A 17,875-nucleotide genomic window follows, 5' to 3' on the forward strand; every position below is an offset into this window, starting at 1 on the left:
AATTGTTGAAATCATGGTGGAATTCCTCAAGGGCTTCTTTTCCATGGGTCCAGATGATGAAGATGTCATCAATGTAGCGCAAGTAGAGTAGGGGCATTAGGGTCGAGAGCTGAGGAAGCGTTGTTCTAAGTCACCCATAAAAATGTTGACATACTGTGGGGCCATGCAGGTAACCATAGCAGTGCCGCTGATTTGAGGATATACATTGTCCTCACCCATAACTTTCACATTTGGGGACAAAGTCACAAACTTCAGCCACCAGGTTTGCCGTGACATTATCGGGGATACTGTTCCTGACAGCTTGTAGTCCATCTTTGTGTGGAATGTTGGTGTAGAGGGCTTCTACATCCATAGTGGCTAGGATGGTGTTTTCAAGAAGATCACCGATGGATTGTAGTTTCCTCAGGAAGTCAGTGGTGTCTCGAAGATAGCTGGGAGTGCTGGTAGCGTAGGGCCTGAGGAGGGAGTCTACATAGCCAGACAATCCTGCTGTCAGGATGCCAATGCCTGAGATGATGGGGTGTCCAGGATTTCCAGGTTTATGGATCTTGGGAAGCAGATAGAATACCCCTGGTGGGGGTTCCAGGGGTGTGTGTGTGTGTGGATTTGTTCTTGTGCTTTTTCAGGGAGTTTCTTGAGCAAATGGTGTAGTTTCTTTTGGTAACCCTTAGTGGGATCAGAGGGTAATGGCTTGTAGAAAGTGGTGTTGGAGAGCTGCCTAGCAGCCTTGTGTTCATATTCCGACCTATTCATGATGATGACAGCACCTCCTTTGTCAGCCTTTTTGATTATGATGTCAGAGTTGTTTCTGAGGCTGTGGATGGCATTGTGTTCTGCACGGCTGAGATTATGGGGCAAGTGATGCTGCTTTTCCACAATTTACAGACCTAAAAATGGCAATTCTTCAACAAAAGAAACTTCAAAAACAGACTTCAACAAGAGACTGCTGAATTGGAATTCATTTGCAAACTGGATACAAGTAACTCAGGCTTGAATAAAGACTGGGAGTGGATGGGTCATTACACAAAGTAAAACTATTTCCCCATGTTTATTCCCCCCTCCCCCAGACATTCTTGTCAACTGCTGGAAATGGCCCACGTTGATTATCATTACAAAAGGTTCCCCCTCCCACCCCGCCGGCTCTCCTACTGGTAATAGCTCACCTTACCTGATCACTCTCATTACAGTGTGTATGGTAACACCCATTGTTTCATGTTCTCTGTGTATATAAATCTCCCCTCTGTATTTTCCACTGAATGCATCCGATGAAGTGAGCTGTAGCTCATGAAAGCTATGCTCTAATAAATTTGTTAGTCTCTATGGTGCCACAAGTACTCCTTTTCTTTATTCATAAGTAGTAATAGAATACCAAGATTTGGCACTTTTCATTCATTGATCTCAAAGTGCTTTATGAAGGTGGGGAAGTGTCGTCTCCATTTTACAGGTGGAAAACTGAGCCACAGAGGAATTGATTTGCTAAGGTTATAAAGGAAGGCAGATGCAGAGGTGGGAAGAGAATGTAGGACTGAGTAATGACTCCCAGTTCATGCTCTAATCGGTCTGTGAATTAAAACCTGAAAAAAAAAAAAACCGACAGGGAGAGGTACTAGAGCAGTATTTAAGTCTAATTTGTTATATTCAGGAGATGTCAAAACTGACTGCATTTCCTATACACAACCTACCTCACTCCTTACTAAACAGAGTGGCCGATTCCCTTTTGTTATTCACTTACCAGGTGATAACACGTGTTTTTGAGAATATAATGTTGTGTTTGCTAATGAAATCAAGTGTTTTGGAGAACTCCCTTTAAGCAAAAACATGCGTTCCAAGGAAGAAACACTTTTTCTGGTAAACTGCTGAGCCCTACACATTTAGCAACAGAACTCAGTGTTTGTAGATATTGAAAATACTGTGACTAAGCAGGATTGTGTTTCTGTGGCACAGCATTGGAAGTATTTTATTTGTTGCCAAAAACCCAAGCTTTTTTATATAAAAGCAACATAAATCTGGACTCGAGAACCAGTTTTTGGATGGTTATTTATGTGTTTAATAGAATTTGACTCATATCAAAGTGCTACTGGGTTTTAACTTGGATAGTCCATTCAGCAGAGTTCCTTACTCCATTGTCTCTTGCCCTCCAGAAATAACTAATAGACACTGGCATTACTTTCTAGTTCGAGCCAGAAATCATCTCCTCTCCCCAAGAACTGTGCACAGAGGGGACCTTCCATGCGTGGGTCTCCTCATTCCTATGTGGAAGGGGGTAATTTCTCCTCCTGACCTCATGGGTCAGAGGTATACATGGGAGGGTGCTGTAGAGTAGTGGACTTGGAGCAGGAGGAACTGACTGAGGCAGGACATGCATCATACTCACTCCAGCTCCATGCAGATTCCCAAAAAAGATAATGCAACTTGGGGCAGGAAGAGTCCCAGTAGCATGGTACCAATGATTGTTTGCCAGGGAGCTGTGGGAGCTCAATGGGAGCCAGATCAGCTGAGGCAGCACAGAGCCTCCAGGTACATATCCCTAGACTTCCACAGGTCCCTCAGAATCCATGTTTGCTTGGGCACAGGCCTCTACCCTTTTCCATGGACGCTAGCCTCCTCCTAAGCCCTACACTGCAAGCTTTACTACTGGAGGGGAATGATCCTTGCCTGAGGATTAAGGAGCTGTATTAAGTGATTACAGAATTGTGTCACAGATTCCCTGAGGTGGCATGTTGCTTTGGCTAACATTTCATGTTGCTGGAAATATTTATTTTCCTTTCAAAGTGAATTTAGTTAATGAAAGATGCTGGCTTGACAGCTTCAGAGACACGCACCTCTCCCCCCCGCTCTCTCTCTCAAACAATGTCCATCATATATATATATATATATATATATATATATATATATATATATACACACACACACATATATATACACACACATATACATATATATAAATAAAATAAAAGATGGACATTGTTATATCATAGTGTCAGAGATAAAAGGATGTATGAGAGAGAGTTTTAGCAGGAGCACCATAAAGCAAGTCACCAGAAGGCGGCGAATTAATTCTCTTTGTCCATTCAGTCCTTTGCCTTTCTTTGAGTCTGGAAACATGACTAATAATTAGTGCCGATTATAATGAAGACACTTTTAGTAGGAAGGGGAAGTTGTCATCTTAGTTTTCTACAGGCCACAAAATAGCTTGCACAGTAACAGTTTTTAATTACTACCAATCTCAGGCCAAATTAAACCAGTGATATCAGTGCAAGGCTCCATACTCCTGTTCTGTTACCATTTCATCATTTCCCTAAACAGATTCTCATTATAATTACTCATGTTACAGCACCTTTCATCCAATGATCTCACATATTTCAGTCAGAATAATTATAGTAATAATAAATTAATCACACCCTACAATACCAGTGTGGTGTAGTAGTAGTAGTATTATCCCCACTGTACAGTTAGAGAAACTGAGGCACAGTGGGATAGCTGGGTAAGTAGACTTGATTTTTTTTTTTTGTGTGAAAATGGATACATGAATTTTTTTTAACATTGTATACTTTAAAAAGAAAAAGGAGTACTTGTGGCACCTTAGAGATTAACAAATTTATTTGAGCTCAGCTCACGAAAGCTTATGCTCAAATTTGTTAGTCTCTAAGGAGCCACAAGTACTCCTTTTCTTTTTGCGAATACAGACTAACACAGCTGCTACTCTGGAACATTGCATACTTTGTATTTCCTGATCGCTTTCTAAAAGTGTACATGGTTGTTTTGGCATAGGGATAGAATATTTAGTGGGACCTGGCCAGATTGGTGCCACATGTGTATTCTTAGGTTAATTAAATAAAGCATAGGCACTTTTAGCAATAGAGAGACCCAAATATGGTCTCTTTTGGTTGATCTTAACCCCATGTGTGGGGTTTTACCCGACTCCATAATCCTGTTCTTCTCCAGAAACCAATAGAGGTATCTCACTTTTCTTTTACTTCAGTTGCTTTCCCATGTAATTCACTCCATATGTTTATTTCTCTGAGGGAAGTAGTTTGACCTGATTTACCCTAGATTCATAATTATGAAAAAATATTTATCACTGTAGAAACATTATAGGACATAGTTAAGATTGAGCAGTTTGAGCATAATCCTGCTACCAAGTCTAATCTATGGATTTTATTATTAATTAATATATTAGATTGTGGTAACTCCTAAAGCGTGCCAAGCATTTTCCAGACATTCGAGAGGTCAGTCTCTCCCTGCCCCACCAAGCTTATGGTCTAAGGACAGACCGACAGCGGTAGGGGATGGAAAGCAAATAGAGGCACTTTGTGTTTTCTATAAGTTAACCTGATATTTTACTTTATCGGTCTATCTTTTTGGAATGACAAATAACTCCACATTTGTTTTAGTCTTCTCTTCTAGGCCCCAATCCAGAAAACACATATGTATTTTACTACCACAGAGAGTCGCCTGAAATCAATGGGATTACTCAAGGTAGTAAAGTGAAACACACATGTACATGTTTGTAGGACCAGGGCCCTTGAGAACCAGAGCTCAGAATTTTTACTTTTAATACTGTAACAACTTAGCTCTGTTTGAGTTGGTTGGGCAGTAAGGGCTGAATTTTTAAAGGTATTTATGTGGCTAACTGTGCCTAAGTACTTTTACAAATATGGCACTAGTTCCTTACCAGATGGGGTCAGGAACTGCAAACTGTGTTTCTATAGACTTACTGAAGCCACAAACTTTAAAGGGACACTATCAACTTAAAAAAAAAAGTTTAAATTATTCTTAGTTATTGCAGGTGTCCCTGAGTACCACTGCCATTTTTGTGTGGCTTTACAAACATTCTATTACAAAACATATTTTTGTTTTTGCTGTTGCTGTGTGAAGGATCAACACAAGCAATAGGGGAAACTGACTCTACCCAAAGTGCTGTCAAAATGCACAGAGAGTTAAGAAACAAAGTTTTTTATTCTCTAATATTTTAGTTATTGTAACCTTAGGAGTTATTTGTAGCAATAAGAGGCAATATAATGTGAGACTGAGGTGAGCTTTTTAAGGTGATGCCTTTCAACTCTGACATTGACATAACAATGTCTATCTTTTATGTGGAACACCACCTTTGGCCCACCTACCATATTGTCAAAAAAATAGAGCTTCTGTGTGTTTGGGACTACAAACTCATCTACTACACTTATATATAATTTGTGAACTGGTCTCCAACAATCACATATGGACCACCAACAAAAACTCAAGCCCTCTTCCGCAACTTCCACCTGTACATTGGCAAAAAGAAGCCCTGACATATCCTCGGTTATCCAACTCAGAGTCCAAAACCAACATTGTCTCAGATTTCTAGGCTGCCTGGACCATAAAGAATAATCTACCTCATCCTCCCTCCAAAGTATACAGTGGCTGTATTTAGTCTCAGTACCTCCTTTACTCAGTTTGTGATAGGGCTCAGATGCTAGTCCATAAAGAAATTATGTACCTTTATCCTTGACTGAAAATATGCAGAAACCACCTCATAAAGATATTGATCATATACTGAGACTGCAGGGTAAAGAATATATAATATGGCAGCTGCGAATGTGAGTTCAGAGAGCAGGTTGTTTGTAACACCAATTAATTTCAGACTTTTAATCTTTAAAAACAAACAAAAATTTACTGTAACAGGGTACTCACCTCTCATGAGCACCTCCCTCCCGCCCTTAGCCAAGTGGGTGTACCTGCACACTCTCTCTCTGTGGTGTGTCTTTGGTGACTCAGCCCTCCAGCCAAGTCACACAGAGTCTGTCTGTGTGAGGAAAGCAAAGCAAAACCCCTTCCAGAGTTCAAGTCCATCAGGGATTTCTCTCAGTGCCTCCTATAACATCTCCCACAAGTTGTCCATGCTCCAGGATAGAGCAGTTCCCCAGGGCTCCCTCCCTAGTGACAAAGTCTTCACCCTCTTAGGGCCTTCCCACCACCCCAGGTCCCAGCCCTGGGACCCTACTGATAGCAGCTGTCTGCTGTGTCCCTTTATCTAAGTCACACTGCTGCTCTAATTCCTTGGGCCACTTCCACACAGCCCTGTGCCCTCTTCACCCTTATCTCAGGGCTTTGTCCTGATGGAGTCCCTGCAACCAGCTCATGGCTCCTTCTCAATCTCCCTGGCTTCTGGCAGTACTATATCAGCTGAGCTCCATCAGCCATCCACACTCGTCTAGCTCTAGCAAGGAACTGCTCTCAGTCTGCTCCTGCAGCTGTTCTTATATTAGCCTGCTGGGCCGATTGGTGGCTTCCCACACAGCTGCTCTAGGCAGCTTGGAGGACCTCTCTACTGGCCTTTTCTGGAGTAGGGTGTGGCAGGGCTGCAAAGCCTCCAGCAAGGTGCCTCAGGGCCTAGTCCACCCTGTCACACTTACTCTTAACTTTGAATTTCCTGGTTTAAAAAATATTTATTTTTCTATAACTTCAATGTTTTCATAAGTCTTTATTCTTAGATAAACTATCTTTACAAGCCTGCCTCTGTCTTAAAGATTTCTCTTTGAAACTAATATATATGCTATAGAAGCAACTTTGGAACAGTTTGAGCAAAACTCCATTTGCATAGTTCCTTTTGGTGCTGGAGGAGACACCAACAAGCTGCCTTAAAACAAATGCTGAATGAGGGAAACTTGTTGAGGTCAGATGAGAGAAAGAATGGGAAGTTGTTAGGGGGATATAAACTTGCATTCATTCTTTCTCTCATCTTTTTTCTGAAAATGACTCTCTTGCTTTTGAGTCTCCTCAAATATCAGGTCCAATTCTTATGGTGCATCTTCAAGATTACTCCTGAGGGCATTCTGCACCAAAAAGTTAAAAATTCTGCGCAAAATATTTTAAAACTCTGCAACTTTTATTTGTCAAATAAATGTGGAGGCTCTGGCATGGCATTGGGGAGCACAGGCCACTGGCTTCACAGTTGTGGGAGATCACTGTGCAGCTCCTCCCTGGGACACGGACTCAGCGGTGAGGCTGCACCCAACCCTGGCACTGTGGAAGGACCGGGCATGCCCTAGAAACACCCCAGGGCTTTGCCCCTCCGTGCCAGGTGTACCAGGTGTGGGCAGGCAGGCTCAGCAAGGCAGGATCCAAGTGTGGAGGGACTTAGTGTGGAGGGATCCAAATGTGGGTTTAGAGGGTTCTGTGTGGGGAAATCTGGGTGCGGGCGGCTCAGTGGGGGATCCAAGTGTGGGGGCGATCTGGATGCACAGGGGCTTGTTGTGGGGTCCTGGGTGCAATGGTAATGGGACTCTGCAGGGGGGTCCAGAAACTTGGGGATGGGTCTGACATGGCCCCGAATACTGTGCAGGGGAAGAGGAAGTTCTGTCCTCTCCAGCCCAGCCAGGACTAGCAGCTGAGCCTGGTGCAGGTTAGGAGCCACCAGCCGAGTCTTCCCCAGTCCTGCCTCCTGCCCCACAGTGATTTACTTCTCTGCCGGCTCCCCTGGGCTCCCGAAACACACTGATGGGGAGGGTTGCCTGACTGCTCTTGTGGCTTATCTTTGCTTCCCTGTCAGAAAGTCATTTTTCTGTGGGGAAGCAAAGAAATCTGCAGGGAACATAAATTCTGCACATACGCAGTGGTGCAAAAGTCCCACAGGAGTAATCTTCAGAGAATGCAGTTCTGGGTAGCTGAATGTGGATGGCGTGAGAGAAAAAACAGTTGAGAACCCTGGCTGGGATCCACAAATGGACTTCAGCATTGCTGTGCTGGGCATCATGATGGCACCTAACTTTTAGGCACCTAGAAAATCACAGGAACAGTTCTGTGATCCACAAAGCCAAGCGAAGGGGCCTAAGCTCCCTATACAATGAATGGGGAGAGTGAGGTGCCTAAGAACGCCATTCACAAAAGCCAGCATGCTAGTCAGGGAGCCACCTAAGCTTGCCAATGGGAGTTCCCAATTAGAGGCATGTGTGCTAAACCCCACCCCTCTCTTGGAGATAGGCGCCGAAATCCAGGCTGCAGGGAGGTGCCCCTCTACATCATCTTTGTTATCCATGAATGGGAATCCACCACCTGGAGTCAGGTAGCTTTGCGGTCTAAGCTGGTTTTTGAAGGAATGAGTTAGGTGCCTGTCTCTCTCAACCCAAAATGGGGGTGATATGAGGTGGTGCCCACCTTGTAACTTCTAGCCTAGTGGTTTGAGCTTTCACCTGAGATGTGGAAGGCCCAGGTTCAATTCCCCCCTCTCTGCTAGAGGCAGGAAGAAAGGATTTGAAAAGGGATCTCTTACTTCTTAGGCAAGTGCTTTAATCACTGAGCCAGGGGATATTCTGATGTGCGGTTCCCTCAGTCTCTCCTGTTGAAGCTGCTGCACTCTGGATAATTAATGAAAGAGTTCTGGAGCAGTGGGACTGGGCCCAGCATCTCCCACCTCCGAGATGGGTGCCGTAACCACTGGACTACAAGAGTCTCTCTCTCTTGCTAGCCCAATGATGGTTCCACTGTGAATAAATACTTAAACAATCATTGGGGGGCAGCAGTGTTCACGCCCAGAGGTAGGAACATAGGAATTGAGGGAACTTTTAACCTGAAAAGCTTAGGCACCAAGTGAGTTTAGGTGCCTACAGGGTTCAGTGGGAATTTTGTGGATCTCAATGGAACCAAAACTGAGACTTATGTGCCTAATCCCCAGAGTTAGGTGCCTAAGTCTAGCATTTAGGAGCCTAAGTGCCTTTGTTCCCCCCACACACACACACCTTAGAGCTCCCACAACACTTGCATACTGAGGAAGCAGGAAGAGGGTATAAAACAACCCCCACAAACTCCCTCCTGAATTCACATAAAGACACCTGAAGAGTACAAAAACACTCATGAAAAATGTAGTATTGAAAAATGATTCATATGATTCATTGACAAGCTAATGTAAGAGACATTAATCTTCATAAATATCCCATGCAGACCAACTGAAACTACATTTTCTATTTAAAAATATGCAGGCCTATGCTTCATTTCCATTTTCAACTTACAAAAGCAAAGCAAATAAACACAAAACAAAAATAACAAATCACCCCCTCCTCTAAACCTTGCTTCAGGGTATTTCCTGGGTAATAATACCTGACTAGAGCTAAAGATTTTAGGAACTCTTGGCCAGTCAATAATCCCCATTAAACTGCAGAAAGGCTCTGTGACTGATGGTTATTAATTAAATATTGTGTAACTTAGCGTATAACATAAGAGATCTGCTGTAGGTTCATACCAAGCGTAGAAGGGGGAATGTGTGTGTACATTTGAAATACACGGTATAATTTTCTGTATATAAAATATCACCTTATATATGATAAACAGAACTATAATATTTTAAATACATGTGGGCCAAATTCTGTTTTGTAATTTGGTGTAAATCTGCAGTAACTTCTATGCCCCTGAGCTAAACTATGCATTGTAGATGGGGGTAAACAGTAGATGTGGTATATCTTAACTTTAGTAAGGCTTCTGATACTATCTTGCATGACAGTCTCACAAACAAACTAGGGAAATACAACCTAGATGGAACTACTATAAGGTGGGTGCATAGTTGGTTGGAAAACCATTCCCAGAGAGTAGTTATCAGCGGTTCACAGTCATGCTGGAAGGGCATATCGAGTAGGGTCCCACAGGGGTCAGTTCTGGGTCCAGTTCTGTTCAATATCTTCATCAATGATTTAGATAATGACATAGAGAATACACTTATAAAGTTTGCGGACAATAGGAAGCTGGGAGGGGTTGTCAGTGCTTTGGAGGATAGAATTAAAATTCAAAATGATCCAGACAAACTGGAGAAATGATCTGAAGCAAATAGGATGAAATTCAATAAGAACAAATGCAAAGTACTCCATTTAGGAAGGAACAATCAGTTGCACACATACAAAATGGGGAATGACTGCCTAGGAAAGAGTACTGTGGAAAGGGATCTGGGGGTCATAGTGGATGACAAGCTAAATATGAGTTAACAGTGTAACACTTGCAAAAAAAGCAAACATAATTCTGGGATGTATTAGCAGGAATACTGTAAGCAAGACTCAAGAAGTAATTATTCTGCTCTACTCCACGCTGATTCCTCAGCTGGAGTATTGTGTCCAGTTCTGGGCACCACATTTCAGGAAAGATGTGGACAAACTGGAGAAAGTCTAGAGAACAGCAACAAAAATGATCAAAGGTCTACAAAACATGACCTATGAGGGAAGGTTGAAAAAACTGAGTTTGTTTAGTCTGGAGAAGAGAAGACTGAGAAGGGATGTGATAGCAGTTTTCAAGTACATAAAAGGTTGTTACAAAGAGGAGGGAGAAAAATTGTTCTCCTTAACCTCTGAGGCTAGGACAAGAAGCAATGGGCTTAAATTGCAGCAAAGGCAGTTTAGGTTGGACATTAGGAAAAACTTCCTAACTATCAGGGTAGTTAAGCACTGGAATAAATTGCCTAGGGAGGTTGTGGAATCTCCATCATTGGAGATTTTTAAGAGCAAGTTAGACAAACACCTGTCTGGGATGGTCTAGAAATATTTAGTCCTGCCATGAGTGCAAGGGACTGGACTAGATAACCTCTCGAGTTCCCTTCCCGTCCTACGATTCTATGATTTTCTTCTTTTCAGTGCCTCTTGAAAAGCCACTTGTATCACAAAGCTTTCAAATACAAACCCACATGTGAATATACTACTCAATTTTTTATTTCCTGTGATGGGGCAACCAACTCCCATCAGGCATGTCCCTAGCTGGCGGATAGGGGAACATCCTGCAGAGGCAGAACAGCTGCAATTTTCCAGTAAACAGTTGCAGAGCAACTGGTGGCATCTCTTAGCAGGGCATGGTGGGATAGCTGGTGGTGTCAGATGCCACATAGACCCTATGATACGTATGTCAAAGCAAATAAACACCGCCTTAAAATAAGTTTTGCCAGTACAGGTGGGGCTTGGTAGCCTCAACAGGGACCTAGGAGAAGGGAAACACCCATTTCAAACCAAGGGTGCCAGCTTGGACAGAGGACCTGAAAAGTTTGTCCAATAGATATGCTCATGTGAACTGATGTCCATGTCACGTGATGTCCATGTCAGATGGCTAGGGTGTTCCCTGCAAGAGACATACAACAGTCTTGTATGACTATTGTAACCGGGCAATGGATGCAAAAGTTAAAGAAGCAAGTTGGTAAGTGGAGTGAGCTGAGATATGCACGTTGAAACGCAGGAACGGTGACTGGAAGAAAGTTGGAGGTATTTGAGGTCTTAAAGAGGAGAATAGTAAAAGTGGCACATGTACAAAAGACTAAATGGAAAAGGTATAAAGCCAAGATACTAGTGGAGGGTCACAAAATCTACTATTCAGAGAGTTCAACCTCCTATAATGGTGTTGGAGTTATGCTGAATTATACCATGCACAGGCATATGATAGAGGTTTCCAGAAGGTCAAACCAACTAATGAGGGTTAAACTGTGCTGGAGAGAGGTAAATAGCCATATAATAAGTGGGCACGCATCACAGCTAGGATAGAATCAAAACGTAAAAGAGGAGTTTTTAGATGAGTTATTATGCCTTATTGGAAACATACCATCCAATGAGAGAGGAGCAGATCTAAATGCACATGTTAGAAATGTGAAGGATGGGTATGAAGCAGTCCACAGAGGGCATGGCATTGGAACCAGAAACTTCAAGGGGGAAATGGTCTTACAGACTCTTCTGGCACTGGACTTGGTGATTGCAAACACACCCTTTCTGAAGAGGGAAAGCCACCTAATAACCTATGCCAGCAGTGTCAAATTGATTTATTTTTAACAACAAGAAGAGATAGATCATGAATAATGACTTGTAAAGTAATACCCAGCTATGACAGAGTGCTGGGAACCAACAGCTGAGCCAGCACTCTGGTCACTTCGACACCAGTTAATCTGCCCTGCCTCTCCCAGGTAGATCTGACAGGGCCCAACTGGTGTATTAAAATGAGTTGCGGGAGGACTAATGAGCAAATTGGCCCATTAACACAGGAGGTGTAAAAAGGCACAGGAAGAGAGTGCAGGAGAGAGACAGGCCAGCTAGCAGAGCCAGAACCAGGAAGGATCTCTGGGTAGAGGGATCTCTTCTCTTTTTTCTCCTTGGTGGAGAACTGAGGAGAAACCTGAAACTGTAATTAATTATGGTGTATGGATCAGTAATGTGCAAATGTAAATAGACTGCACTGGGGTGTTTAACAACTGAAGGTCTCTGTGTCTGCATAGAAAAGCAGAAGACAGGAGCAGGACATCACCGTGTCACACCAGTGAGTGTACTGTGAACCAGCACAGACTTCTTCTTACGGACTTCAGAATGCAGAGTCCTCAAAACACCTGAGCCCCTGAGCACTGGAAAAGCCTAAGTGGTGGAAACTTAACACTGGAAATAAAAAAAATCTTTAAACAAGAAGTAATAGGTAGACTTCCTGACTACACACAGGGATGTGTGGAGGATAATGAGCACAAACTAAAGTTAACATTGCTGGAAATGGCACATGAAGTCCTTGGAGTGGTGAAACCAGTACCAAAAAGGATTTAAAGGGAGACTTAGAGGTGGAATCCTCAAGTTAAAGAATCCATTGAGAAGAAAAAGGTAACCTTTAAAAAATGGCAGGCCAGTGGTTTGAGCAATGATAAAATGACATATATGGAGGAAAATAAAAAGGCCAAATAAGTGTTGTGACAGCTAAAAATTTGGCTTGTGGCAAGCTATATAACAGATTAGGAGGATATGAGAGAGAACAGACCATCTACAAACTCTCTTAGGCGAGAAAGAAAATGGTAAGGGATGTAAAAGAGTTTGCTTATATTAGAAATGAACACGGTTATTGAAAATGAATGGTGAACCAATCAACGAAGTCTGGAGTGATCATTTGGAAAGAGTGATCAATGAGGAGAATCCGAGGGAAAACTGTGAATATGTAAGCCAACCTGTGGTGTGATAGATTGCATACAGGAGGAAGAGGATGTACAGGCACTTATGAAAAAGAAACAGGAGAAAGCACCTGTGACTGATGAAGTACAGGTGGATGCGCTGACATCACTGGGAAGGGAAAGTGTCAAGTATTTTACAAGTCTGTTCAATGATGTTCTCAAGAAAAAGAAATTGTCGGATGAATGGTGTAAAGCTTTGTGGTGCTTGTTTTAAAACATAAAGGAGATATTACACTGTATGCTAATTATTGCCCAATTAAGCCGATATCACACGCTATGAAAAAGTGGGAGAAAATTACTGAAAAGCATTTGTGTGGCTCAATTGAAGTGTGGAAGGGTCAGTAGGGACTTATGTGTGGAAGGAGTACAATCTATGCCATAGTTCTATGAATCCTCCAGGAGAAGCGCAGAGAAAAAAGAGGTGGCAACTAGGTATTGTCTTTGTGGACTTGGAGAAGGCATATGATCATGTACCAAGATAATTAATTTGGTGGAATTTGCAATGGAGGGGTGTGCCAGAAGGATATGTCCATTTTTATCTAGTTATGTATGATGGAATGACTACCACAGTCCAAACCATACGAGGCTACAGCAAGCATTTCCAGTAAATGGCCTGCATCAGGGGTCAGCATTGGAGCCTTTTTTGGTTTGTGGTTTTCATGGATCTGATAAGTGAGAATATATGAAGGGAGTCATCTTGGAATATGGTGTTTGCTGATGACTTAGTGATATGTGCAGAAGATTGTGAGACACTGGAAACCAACTTTGAACAAGTGCAACACAGTTTTGAACAGGTGGGACTTACAGTGAACTTTGGTGAGACTGAGGCTTTGACAACAGAGGGAGGAGGACCCACCACAAAGGATATTGTAGGCAGACAGCTTAGAAGAGTGAAATAATTTAAATACCTAGGATCAATGGTTTCTGACAATGGTTCCCTCCTACATGATGTCTGGCATCATATCAAAGCTGCTTGGTACAAATGGTGGGAGCTGACCTCAGTTCTCTGTGATAAAAAGATACCAATAAAGTTAAAAGGTAGTGTGTAAAACTAGTTCAACCCATACTAATGTACAGAACAGAGTCTTGGCCAGCCACAAGAAAAAGAAATCAGTATGCTCTCCATTATGGAAATGAAGATGTTGAGATGGTGAGATTACTGGACATTCCTTGAGAGGAAATGAACTGAGGCTGTAAAGGGCCTACTGAGAGTTGTCCCAACTGAAGACAAGTTGAAGGAGGCTACGCTACATTGTTATGGACATGTCCAGCAAAGACCTGAGAGTTATATTGGTAGAATGGCCCTTGAGCTGATCTTGGATGGAAGATGACCAAGGGAGAGGACAAAGATATGGTACATGAACCAGATATTAGCCAACCATCAAAATACTAATTTGTGTGACTGCCAGGTCATGAGTTTTGAAAGAAGGCAATAAAACTTGCTGACCCTGAACAGGGAAGTGGCAAGAAAGAAGACACTTAGGGTGACCAGATGTCCCGATTTTATAGGGACAGTCCCGATTTTTGGGTCTTTTTTCTTATATAGGCTCCTATTACCCCCCACCCCCGTCCCGATTTTTCACACTTGCTGGTCACCCTAAAGACACTCTTGTTTTTAATTTAACCAAACATACTCCTCTTTCTGAGTTATCACCAGATTTTGTATCCCTGCATACATTCTTGCCTGTCTTTTAGGCCTAGCTGCTACAACTTGTTCTGCATGCATGGAGCCCTCTGGGTGCGCGCAGAGCCCGTTTAAGTCACTAGATCTGTGCACAGATGTAGGGGTCTGCCCACGTGGAACAAGATGCAGGATAGTGGCCATATATTTAAACTGCTGGATGGGGCAGTGTCTTTATACCTAGGGCAGAGCAAAGCCCAATGTTGATACATAGTAAATAACATTGTACAGTAGCGCAGGTGAGATCAGAATTTGTGTGTTTGTGAGAAACCAACCTCGCAAAATTGTCATAAAAGCATATCAGTCCCAGTACAAAATCTATGCAGCTGTGCTTGCCGATGATGATTGATGATAATGGGGGAGAAAAAATAGTGTCCATGCCTGTATTTTAAATAAATAAAATTGCTTCTCCCAGGCAAGCAGGAAGGTGGAATTTTGCCAGGCTGGTTAGACACAGCTTTGCAACACACGCCTGCACGATGATTTATCAACCATAGGTAGCACAATGATGTAATATACATATAGGTGCAGACAGCTCATCATACCTATACCCAGCCGTCTGTGTAGGAACCTGAGTAGAAAATGGGCCAAGTACTGCTCTGCTTCCACCTGAGAAACCTTCCCCTCCCAAACCCAGGGGCTTAGCTGTGGGGCCTTTGTCTATGCAGTGTATGCCGTGCAGGGAGAGCCGCACCGCGGGCTGTCGTGCCCCCGCCCCGCTGTGCAGCAGAGGAGCTGCCTGCTTCAGGTTGAGTCCCCCCCCCCCCCCGCCTCAGCTGTAGGATTGCAACAGGCCTGTCCCAAGCAACCACCGCGCTGCACTTTTCGGCCGACTAATAATACACGGTGTGGGTGGGGGGAAGAGAAATGGTTTTTCCCCCTCGTCCTCCTTCCCCTTTAAGGGGCGGAGGTGAGGGAGTTTGCGGAAGGGAACGATGAGCAACGCACGCTGAGTGGTCGGCCTGGTCTCGTGACTTCAGCTGGCCCCGCCCCCGATTCTCTCCCCCCCCCATTCTAGCCCCCAACCCCCGCGTTCCATTGTGAGTGCGAGCTCCGCATGGCTCCGCCCCCGCCCCAGCCCCGCCTCCTTTTTTTCTCTTGGCTCATTTCCGGCCGCCGCTGCCGCTCGCTTCCCTGTGAGGACTCAGGAGAGTGAAGAAACAACAGCCGCCATTTTGTTTGTGTGTGAGCGACTGAGGGAGGGCGAGAGAGACCGAGCCGGACGGGGCGAGCCAGGGGGCGGGCAGCGCAGAGAGACCCAGGGGCCCGGGCGGGGAACGGGGAGAGAAGAGAGAGTCCGAGACGCATCCCCCACATACATCACACCAGCCCCGCAGCCAGCCGCCGAGAGCCAGGCAGGGGCAGTAGGGAGCCTGCGCGCTCGGCCTCCTTGCTCCAAGCCCCGTCCCACCCCGCCCCGAAGCAGAGGAGACCCCCCTCCGCGGTCTGTTTTATCCATAAGGGGGAGATTTCCCCCTCTTGGGCCAGTATTTTGGGAGGCGTCTGGACCCCCGTTGGGGCCCCCGCCCCCTATGGCGGAGGCGAGAGGGCGTCCTAGCAGCGCCTGAGCGGCGGTGGGAGAGGCGGAGAGTGACCATCGCCGAGCGCAGGGAGTGGGGGGAAGAGAGGAGCCCAACACCCCCCGCCCTGCCCAAACCCAGCGCTAATAACCATCCTCAGCCACTCGGGAGGGGGAAGGTAGCGCGAGAGAAGGGGGGAGGGGCCGGCTGCTTCTTCCTCCTCCTCCTGCTTTGGGATCGGTCCCTCCGCTTGCTCTGGGGGGCACCCAGCTCCTCGGGCTGAGCGAGAGAGCGGAGGGGGCGCTGAAACCCGCCCCTGCACCCCCATCTCGGGATCGGCGTTGCCTCCATCAGGACAACAACCCCTCCTCCTTCCCCGCACAACAAGATGTGAAGCGGAGACTCCTGGGACTTATCCTCACCCTCCTCATCCTTCCAGCTCCCCTCTCTGCAGCCATTAGTGCCTGGCGAGGAAGAAGCAGGGGGAGCTGGGGACCCCGCACACGCGCTGTCTTCCTCCCCTCCAGCCCCTTCGCGGGCGGTGGGTGTCTTTTTTTTTATTTGCAGGGTGGTGTTGGACAGGGAAGGAGCTGCTAGAGGAGGGTGATTTTTTTTCTCTCTCTCCTTTTTCCTCCTCCTCTCCCCTCCTTCGCCCGCCTCCTTGTGGCGATGAGGAGGAGGAGAACGACGCCGAGGAGGAAGAGGCTGATGGCGGCGGTGAGGCGGCAGCAGGAGGAGGAGACCCCCCGGAGGATGAAGATGATGGTGGCAGAGATGAGGAAGCACCAGCAGCACAACAGCCGGGATTAATTTGACTAAAAACCCACCAGCCTCTTCTCTCCTTTTTTTTTTCTGGCGGGGGCGCTTTCCGTGTTCTTCCCGTCCCCTCTGCCCGGGGGAAAAGGCCTCTTCCCCACCCTACCCCCCACCTTCCCCCCCGCTGAGCCGGTGCCACCCTACCAGAGACCGAATCCGAGGGGCAGAAAAAGGGGAACTTGGACCCCCGCGTCCTCCAGATCCGTCGCTCGCTCTCCTTAGTCTTCAGCTGAGTCGGGGGCCCGAGAGGAAGGCGAAGATTTTGGGGATCCCCCGTCTCTCTGCTCGTTGTGTTTGTCTAAAAAGAATTAAAAATGGCCGAGAATGTGGTGGAGCCGGGCCCGCCTTCAGCCAAGCGGCCTAAACTCTCCTCACCGGCGCTCTCCGTGTCCGCAAGCGACGGCACAGGTCAGTCTCAGGGGCCCAGACCCCCCCATATCCCAGCTGTACACCTAGAACCCTTTCTCTCCCCTTTTCCCCCTCTTTTTTCTCCAGCTCTACTTCTTCCCTCCCCCTTCCTGTCTTCCCATTTGCACCCCTTTTTCCTCTGCACCTATGTGTATTAATCTCCTCGGAGGGTATTTAATTGCTCTTGCCCTTTATTTGTTGGACGTGATTGAGAGGAAAGCTGTTTGGTTTATTATGCATATGGTCATTTGCAGAGAGACTAACAATTCTACCATTTTTATTCTTTTCGTTGTAATAATTATATCAAGTTCTTTAGTCAGATTAAGATAAATATATAGAGAGAGATAGGCATAAAATAGTGTACACAAGCATTCTCTTCATCAGTCTTAACTGTGTGCATGTGTATACACACACATCTGTCTCTTAATGTTTGTTGGCTTATATGTAAGGACTTTACATCGCATTTTTTTCTGAATAAGGGAATGAATTCTCTTCCATTCCTCATTTTATCCCTTGTTTGCATTCTGGTTATTCTATTTA

General features: G+C 45.1%; 1 protein-coding gene and 1 long non-coding RNA gene across 8 annotated transcripts in view; one reads left to right on the forward strand and one right to left on the reverse strand.

The window, feature by feature from the left end:
- Positions 1 to 17,202, reverse strand: part of LOC114019600 — a 38,328-nt gene extending 21,126 nt beyond the window's left edge. The window contains exon 1 of the long non-coding RNA XR_003564635.3: positions 17,072 to 17,202. This is a non-coding gene — a long non-coding RNA (uncharacterized LOC114019600). The remainder of the gene's footprint in view (positions 1 to 17,071) is intronic.
- EP300 (E1A binding protein p300) overlaps positions 15,702 to 17,875 on the forward strand; it is a 132,677-nt gene continuing 130,503 nt past the window's right edge. For all 7 annotated transcript variants that reach the window (XM_037882383.2, XM_037882403.2, XM_037882395.2 and 4 more), the window contains exon 1: positions 15,702 to 17,335. In XM_037882383.2, coding sequence (XP_037738311.1) covers positions 17,242 to 17,335 — 94 coding nt within the window. In that variant the 5' untranslated portion in view covers positions 15,702 to 17,241. The remainder of the gene's footprint in view (positions 17,336 to 17,875) is intronic.

This window comes from Chelonia mydas, chromosome 1 (assembly GCF_015237465.2).
Source record: "Chelonia mydas isolate rCheMyd1 chromosome 1, rCheMyd1.pri.v2, whole genome shotgun sequence".
NCBI classification, from domain to species: Eukaryota; Metazoa; Chordata; order Testudines; family Cheloniidae; genus Chelonia; species Chelonia mydas.